The 9,450-nt window shown below is 38.5% G+C and overlaps 1 protein-coding gene across 1 annotated transcript; it reads right to left on the bottom strand.

Annotated features, from left to right (window-relative positions):
* Nucleotides 1-1,441: 1,441 nt before the first annotated feature.
* LOC128668519 (ankyrin repeat and death domain-containing protein 1A-like) lies at nt 1,442-3,435 on the bottom strand. The gene is made up of 4 exons (XM_053741669.1): nt 2,842-3,435; nt 2,451-2,531; nt 1,753-2,361; nt 1,442-1,558 (listed from the first exon to the last, which is right to left on the bottom strand). Exons 1-4 carry the CDS (start codon nt 3,433-3,435, stop codon nt 1,442-1,444), a joined length of 1,401 nt encoding a protein of 466 aa, XP_053597644.1.
* Between the last annotated feature and the right edge of the window lie 6,015 nt (nt 3,436-9,450).

Raw genomic sequence — 9,450 nt, 5'->3', positions numbered from 1 at the left:
GCCGTGCTCGCTATCCGCCGATTGTGGGTTTGACTTTCCTGGATGACGTATCCTGCCTCACCGGGTTACAACTTCCAGTCATTCTCAAGGACTTATTCACCACCCTCAATCGCGTAGTTGCGGTGCGGAGAAGGCGGTGAATTCGGGCCGAGATTGTCCTGGAGGAATGCCACCACCCCTGCCACTACTTAGGTGACCTGAGCCCAGTTCGAAATCTTCTAACCAACATCCAGGACCTACTAGCGTAGACATGAAATCATGGAGGAGAAAAAAAAATTTTTTTTTTTGACTAATTTGGGTATTGAAAGGAAAGCATTTCCTTTTTTTTCTGCAAGCAAATAAATTCCCTTATATTTAACTAATATTTCCTTATATTAACGCGTAACAACAAAACAACAAAAAAAAATAATGTTGGTGTGCTTTTAAAGCGATCATTGTAATGAGTCTATTTATAACAATAAAAATTGTACATAGCTCGTTACCTATTATTAGTCTAAAACGTTACACTGTCCACAAATAGTCGTATGCTAGCTAATTAAGTATCATCACTACTCACAACTATCATTTACATCTATCTCCGTAATAATTTCATCTTTATAATTATATAATTCTTTTACTCCCCCTTTACCCCAGCGCTTTTTAGCATAAAATGAATCTTTTATTCATACTTACATTCCTTCTCTTATTTATTCCCCACTCAATTTATTTGAATATCCCGTGGAATTATGCACAGTCATTCGTAATTTATATTCTTAACTTAAATAATACTTCAAATTTTTATTATAGATTTATTATTATCACTTATTGATTAATTTCTCGAGCCGGAGAGAGAATTTATTGCAGTTTCAAGTATATGACCTGAAGCCATGCAATAGAAAGTAGCAGAAAGTAAAAGTAGAAGAATAGGTTACCGGTACCGGGTTTTCATGCAATGAAATATTTAAATTCTTCCTCACATTCTCTTCATTCTAGATTTACTTGTTATTATTACAACGAGAAAAAAAATCAGAGGGTGAAACTCAAGTAAATTATATTCTTTATCAATTTCGTACGCAACTATTAATACATTCAATAATCATGTTCCATTATTAAATTTTTTTTTTTTTTTTTTGTTAATTCACGTATTTACGACTATTTCTTTTTATTTTCACTTTTTTTCCCACATTTAAAATTATTGGTCCATGCGTGTCATTCTGATGAGCTCTTCATTAGTAATATTACTAACGATTTCATCCAGCACGTACTTTGGCAAATTTTCTAACGGCATCTTGCTGTTTCTTGTCACATTATTTAGTACTCGAATAGCCCGTTTGATAAGCTTCTCCCTGTACCTTGCCGCCACGACTTTTTCCAACATGTCATTCCCATAGTGACCGATCTTTCCTCGTTGAAGCTTTCGGACAAAATCCCTATGTCTTATAAATCGTCTCATACTTTCTGTTCATGCTTTCCACATGTCGATAGGTGTCACTTCTCTTTTCCCTTGACGTATTAACACAATTTCCTTCATTTCCTCCATTTCCTTCTTACATTTTACTTCATACTCCGCTTCATTTTGCTTCAATTACAACAATTTTAGCTCCAAATCCTGGTTTATCATATCCCCCATAACTCTTTTTCTTATGGGGAACTGTCTTATTATCGAATGCGTCCAACTAACGTATCCCTCGGTGACTGACGATATTTCATCCGGCTTTTTTTCGTATCCTACAGGCAAATCATCATCTTCCGCGCATATCTGCAATATTGTACCACGTATCTTCTCTTTTTATCTTTTAGATTAACATTTGCTCCATTTTCTAGCAGCATCGTTACAATCTCATCATACTCTCTTGCTCCTGCTAGGTGCAATGGTGCTGCCCCTTCATTAGTCGTCTGCTGATTGACATTGGCTCCAAATTTTATTAGCATTTCCGCTATTCCCATCTTTCTTATATGATCTGGACTGTACGAATTGTCTCCTTCATATCGGTGAGCAAGAATTTTCTTAAATATCATGAACAGTGGTGTCATTCCATGGCACTCCCTATGATTGACTCTAGCCCCTTGTTTTAATAATGCATTTACTTTTTCCGTATGCCCATACTCCGCTGCGTAGAATAATGGTGTTCTTCCTTTTTCATCTTCAATGTCCATATTCACATTATGTTCAGTAAACGAATCAAATATTTCCATATACCCTTGTCGTACGTCCAGATGCACAGCTGCGACTCCTTCGCGATTTCTCACCTCCACCTCGACTCCATTTTGTAGCATGTATTCCATTATTTCTACTAGTCCTGCCCTGTTTGCTCCTGTGTCCTGTCCAACAGCGATGACGAGCTGATGTATCGGTCGATTCCCACTATCATCCTTATCTGCCTTGATATTTGCACCCCGGGCAATGAGTAACCATGCTAATTCCGTGGTTGAATATTTTAAGCTCTTGGTGCCCCGAACAAGCAAATTACTTTTCCTGCTAACGCTTTTGCTACATCTTCAGCTTCTTGCTGTCTCAGTGGAATTGCTATCCCGAATTTCGTTAATAAATCCTGCACAGTTAAAATAGATTTATAACCCCGTCACGTCTCTTCTCGTGGCCCATAAATATCCATGGAGATTTTTTCGAACGTGGTCTCTGGCGTATCAGTAATCATCATCGGCTTCTTAGGTTTTACACGCACTAATTTTCGTTGCTGACAAATAAAACAATTTTTTACAAAATTCCTCACATCTTGTTGCATCGTTCTCCAATAAAATCGAGTTCTTATGTTTTTGTCATTCCTTTGTGCCCTCCAACCGCGGAAGTATGATACTTTCTCATTAATGACCTTTTGTTATTTCTATATCCTGTTCCTTTACAATCTTACGTAACTTTCGAATGTAATAACCTTGTAGTGCTTTATTCGAATGTTCACTTCCCGCCGGGACTCTCAATGTCTTATACCCTTCTCGCTTAATCAATATTCCCAATGACACCATAATCATATCTATTATTTTCTCTGATGTACGACCACCGGCATCCAATGTATAGACCAATCCCAATCCGGGTCTCTTTCTTTTATTTATTATTAGAATATCGCCTTGTTCCAGTTGAGTTCCTTGTAGATTTGTCATATTTATCAACTTCATCTCAAGCGACACATCCGTTAAGCTCGAATCCACATCCCCTTTGGCGGGTACAAAGAATGCAAAATTGTCATTGACGTCTGTTACATGTTGTTTTGTGTGTATTAATTTTGATTTTTCTTCCGGATTTGCATAATGCCCATCTGGTGTATTTAATTCCATCAATGAGTCCCCCGAATCTGAATCCAAATCTGTAGAGTCGTTAACACACGTGCTTCTTACTTCAAAATCCTTCAACAACAGGAATCGCCATGGTTCGTTGCCATTATTGTCATCTTCCTCATCGAAATTCTGTCGGTATTCAAGTCCCGTGTCCTCTTGCTCCATCAGTACTTCTATATTTCCTTCCAACTCGTGTTGTGTCAACTTGGGCTTCTGCACCTCAATTATTTCGTCTCTTATTTTCTTTTTCACGTTTTCCTTAACAGCTGATGGTGCCTTTTCCTTTTGCCGTTACCCTGCTTTCTTTTAATCGCTATTGTCTCTCGGTTTCCTGCCCCACTTTTTCATCTTCTTTCGCTTGCTGTATTCTCTCTTCTATTTTTGATTTATACTTGTTTCGTTGCGGACGACTGTTGGCAATCTGTGACTCCGCTCCAGATTCTGACGCTGATCCAGACGGCACGTAATACTCCCCACTTCCATCACTTGCCATTCCCCGTGGTGACTCGCTGTCACTGAGGGGAACTCGTACTACCTTCTTAGGCCGCGACTTACTTCCCCTTGGACGTCCCCTTCGTCGCACTTCTTTTTTCTGTTGCGTGCTCGACGGACCTGGATTCTGAGTAATCACGACTGGACTCATCTTCTCATTTCCCTTCGTACCCTTGTCAGTCATCATTTCGATATCAGATTCTCCCGATGATGTATTATCTTGATGGTCGTCTGCTCTTCTTAAATTCTTCTTTAAATTCTTAACTTTTTCTTTCTGCCCTCTTCTATCTGCTGATGAGTGCGTTACTGACGTGTCCTCTCTCTCTCTTTTGCCAACATTTACTTCCACCATCGCCAATAGTTCACCGTTTTCGTTTCTCACCGGATTTCGCGATAAAGCACCTGCGTTTGTGTTACTCTTGCCGGTGGATAACTTCATACTCATATTCTTCCAATCGATTTACCCATCGCCAAATGTGATCCCCAGGGCTTTTAGTAGACTTGAGCCACTGTAAATGTTGATGGTCGGTAACTAACGTAAATTTCTTACAAAAAATATACGGTCTGAACGTGTCAACAGCATATATAATAGCCAATAGTTTTTTCTCGGTCACCGTGTAATTTCTTTCTGTTTTTAACAAAGCTCGAGAAGCATAACTTATTGCTCTATCTTCTCCAAGTTTCCCTTGGCTTAAAACCGCACCCAAGGCAAAGTCTGACGCATCTGTAACAACGATGAACGGTAATTCGAAGTTTGGATACTGCAACATTACATCCCCACATAATTCTTCTTTCAATATCTTAAATGATTTTTCCTGAGATTCACCCCATGTAAAAATAGCGTCTCTTTTCAATAAACTGGTTAAAGGTTCTGCCTTGCTTGCGAAATTCCGGATGAATCTTATACAATATCCTGCCAGGCCAAGAAATTCCCGTACTTTCTGCTCATCTGTTGGTTTCTTGAATTTTTCAACCGCTTCCACTTTAGCTGGATTCGGTTTTACTCCTTCCGCGCTGATTATGTGTCCCAAATACGCAACTTCCCGCCATAAAAATTCACATTTTGCCGGCTTTAATCTTAATCCCACTTTTTGAATTCTATCAACAAATTGAAAATATTTTTGCCAATGATCCTCTAATGTTCTTGCATATATTACTGCGTCGTCGACATAAATAAATAATATTACATCCTGAAATCCGGACAATACATTTTCCATCGTACTTTAAAACGTCGGTGGACCACCTTTCAAACCCATGGCCATCCTTTTGAACTGATAATGTCCCATCGGAACTGAAAATGCCGTTTTATGTCAATCTTCCTCCGCGAATGGTATCTGATAAAATCCCGAGTCGAGATCAAACACAGAAAAATACATAACATCACCAATTTGGTCTAAAATATCTCGGATGTCTGGCAACGGATACGAGTTTGGTACTGTTTTGTCGTTTAACCTTCGAAAATCGATTACCAACCTCCAATCTTTAGTTCCGTCGGCTTTTGGTTTTTTAGGAACGATCCATACTGGCGGTTTGTACGCAGAATCCGATGGTTCAATTATATCAGCATCAATCATTCCTTGTGTTCGATCTTTTAATAGGTCCTTCAAATCATGTGGCATGCGATACCGCTTGATATTAACTGGGTTATCGTCCTTTGTTTTTATCCGATGAGGTGGAACATTTACTGCCTCCAGTCGTTCGCCTGGTAATATGTAAACGCTTGGCTCATATTCGATGTTCCGTCGCACGGTATTTAGCTCTTTTTCAACCAGATGTGTTACCGATATTAAATTTAGTACCTGCTCTGCTCGCTCCGCTGTATTTTCTTGCTTCTGTTCCGTATTTTGAATGAACTACCTCTGCCTCAGCCGTTATTTCCTCGAAAAATTCAGCTTCGACGTACGGTATCGCGAAATCATGCTGTTTCTCGGTGGTGTTTAATGCATACATCTGCGCTGCTCCTTGATGGATTGACACTATAGCTTCACCCATAAATATCCCAGGAGCAAAATCACACAGAGGAATATATCCTTCCGGAACGTTAATTATAACTCTTACTTCTATCATATTTACACACCTTCTCGGAATTCTTTTAATGTCCTCCAAAAAGTCGTATTTCTTATTATTAATTGAAACTGTTTTATTACCGAAATCGATTTGCGAATTTTGTGCCGAAAAGAACGACTGGCCCAATATACTATTTTCTTTTATATTAAATTCCTCTCCCACATCATCAAACAGTACTCGTTGACCCTCTATCTCCAGCTCAGCTGGACCCACAGTGGTTATAGCATCGGATGTTATGCATTATATCAGCGTTCTTTTCATATTATCAATTTTTGTACTTAATTCCAGTGAGTCTCGTCGTACTAAATTTATCTCTGCGCCAGTGTCAATGAGGAAGATACCTGTTCCTCCAAGTACTATATCAGCTTTTAATTTTATATATATGTGTGCAGCACCTACTTATTTAAAATATTTTTCTTCTTTCTCTTCATTTAGCCGCTCCTTACTCGTTTCTTCTAAATTGGCCTTTTCGACGGAGCGTGTCATCGGACCGGCCCTTCCTAGTTTAAAGGCCGTGCGTTCAGGCCCCTATTGGACATCAGATTTTCCCGGTTCTGGTGATTAGCTCCTCGTGATCCATCCCATCTATTGTCGTAGATACCAGGCAAACTGTTTCTAAACCGCTGTGTTTCGAATGCATTTGTCACCATTGCATCTGAGTTACCATAATTACTGTACCGCCTGTTAAAATTGCCTTGAACTTCTTGAACTCTGTCTCTGCCGTAGTAACCATTATTTCCATAATTTCTCTATTGATTTCCATAATTATTTCCATTTCGATACCCATTGTAATTGTTGCCATTTTGCCCATATCCATAATTACCGTTATTCTGCCAATTATTACTGTTTCCTCTATAATTATATCTTCCACTTCCTCCGTATCTATTATTTTGCATCTAATGCCACTCTTGCTGCTGTGGAACTCTTCCTCGGAATTTCTGCTGATTCGTTGGTACCCAAGTATTTTGCTTGCCTTGTATTGAAATTGGGCAATTCCGTGCAAAATGCCCAACTTCCCCGCATCTGAAACAACTTCGCTTGTCGCCACTGTCCGCAATCTTTTCATTAGTAATCGTGTACGTCAATTCCGCACTGGGTCTCAATTTATCAACATTTTTTGTGTCTCTTTGGTTACCTTCCTCTCTTACCCTTCCTCGAGCGTCACCTGCCTTATTCTCGCATATTCCCGCTCCCTGTACTTAAGTTTTCCTTCCCTCATTCTATCCACCGCCTTCATTCGTTCGTACTGTATCTCTGCTTCTATGGCGATCTTTATTGTGTCTGCCAAATTTTTGGGTTCCTTATTTGAGACCGCAAATAATAATTTCTCGTAAAGTCCGTTAATGAAAGTTTCCAGCACCGTCGCATTCAAATCCTTAGTTCGATAATTTTTCTGCTCTACTGTTAATCCACTTCTGCTAATTTTATTCTCTGCCTCCCTTTTTATACCCTCAAGTCGCGCACCATATTTTGTTACACTTTCGTTATCCTCTTGAATCATTTCCGCTAGTTGATGTATTACCACATGAAATGTTTCCGTCCTGCCGAAATTTTGAAACAGTCTCTCAATTACTTGATTGACGTTCGTCGCCTTCCTTAGAAATGTACGCATAATGCTTAAGGCCGATCCCTCGAATCGCGTAGACAATTCAAAAATAAATACTGTGTCACGATCGAAGTAAGTGAAGGCGACGGGCGAGAGGGCAAATTTTAAATCTATTATTTAATATCAGAATGCCGATTTTCCCCTTTCTATAACTCAGCCAAGGAGTTCAATTGAACCTCACGTGGTTAGTGTAAGAATATAGGGATTTAAGCACCGATTATTAATTAATAGATTAATGTATGAAATTATTTTTATTCGGTCATCAAACCAAGGAATCACAATCACGTGGCTGATATAAGAATGTCATAATTTCGTGTTACTTTACAACTTATTTGTCTATTTGTACCAAGCGGATGTACTTTAGACAATCCCGTTCAATGACCTGCGTGGCGTTAGGGTAGGTCAGGGATTTTCTAAGCAAGAGGGATATTGGGTCGATGATATGGGCCCTCGAGAAGACCGTGTTCTTTCTCTGTCTTACTTTAAAGTGACTATGACTTAAATTACCAGCACTCGAATGCCAGAGAAAAGGACAGTAAATGAAAAGACAAATGTACACAAAAAAACATATGTAGTATATTGACAGATTTTAATTTTACAAAATATTATAATAATGAACTTACCGCAATGGGTTGATATACCTGCACACACACTCACTTCAGATTCACCAATTTGAATCTGGTGTACACAGAAGTTTACAATGTTTTTATGGTTTTATCGAGATTTACAGATTAAATCTTTTCACGAGAATGCTATGCACGCTGAACCGATAGGCTGGCTTTGCTTTCTAGTGAATTTACGATGATATATATATTCTTTAAATGATTGTTATAAGAAGTATTAACTATCCCCGAACAAGGACTCCGATTGCTTAAGCGGTGGACGTCACGTGAAAGAGTTTAGTTAATTTTATCGCGAACTCAAATGATTTTACTCTAGGTATCCAACCTAGGAGTCCAGATGCCTAAGCGTAGGACCTCACGAGGAAAGGTTTTAAGAATAAAGTTCAAGTCACGTAATTTATATTTTAAATAAAAGAATCGAGTTGCGATTATCGATCTAGGACCCCCGATTACCTAAGCGTGGAGCGTCACGAGAACGAATTTTGGATTCTTACTCGCGGATAGATCCGACAAGGGTTTTAGTTGCGGCGGCAATGACTGACTTTGATTATTTTTCCGGGGTTTTTATTTGAAAAAGTTTGAAAGAAAAGTGGGGCCGGAGATGCCTCTTTCATAGGTTAAAGACGAAGAAGACAATAATATAGAAGAGTTTGATTTCTTTTGGACAGCTGAGAATGACATTTTAAAACGGGAGCTCTTGGAATTTTGTAGTAAACAGAATGTGAATAGAAAAATAAGTCCGTGGTGTACTGCTTAAAAATAAAGTAATGAATATATGATGACATTTATGATCGATATATTACATACTCTAGGAAAATATAATTTGAAAAATAAGACAAAATTGAGATGAAAAATCTTTAGTGATAGGTGAAGTAACGGAGAGGTTCTGTGGGGGACCATATAAATTTTTAGAGACTGCGTTTCTATGATGACATTTATTATCGATATTTTAGGTGATTCCAAGAAATGTAATTAAAATTTAAAATAGAAGAGCTTCCTATGGTGGAAAAGGGAAAAGTAAGAATCCGCGGGAGACCGTGAGATTCTGTAAAAACGATGTTTCTCCAAAATATATAGTGACATTTATTACCGATATTTTGGACACTTCTGAAAAATGAAATTAAAAATTAAAAATAAAATAAAATTAGTAAAAGATTTCTACGTTAGAAAAGAAATAGTGAGAATACGCGGGAGACGTGAGGCCCATTGGTAACAGATGGTTAAAATAGAAAGGTCGTAAAAATTTGAGTTGATTTAGAACAGAGAAATGTTTTGACAAATTTATTGAGCCCTTTTCGGTGACTTTTATGATGACGAGGGACTCGTGACCGCGGAGGACTCAGAGAAATCTTTTCGTGAGACATCTGGAAGACATTGAGTCGGTGGATTCTT

This window comes from Microplitis demolitor, chromosome 9 (assembly GCF_026212275.2).
Source record: "Microplitis demolitor isolate Queensland-Clemson2020A chromosome 9, iyMicDemo2.1a, whole genome shotgun sequence".
Taxonomy (NCBI): Eukaryota; Metazoa; Arthropoda; class Insecta; order Hymenoptera; family Braconidae; genus Microplitis; species Microplitis demolitor.
This window is presented reverse-complemented; position numbering and strand designations above follow the sequence as displayed.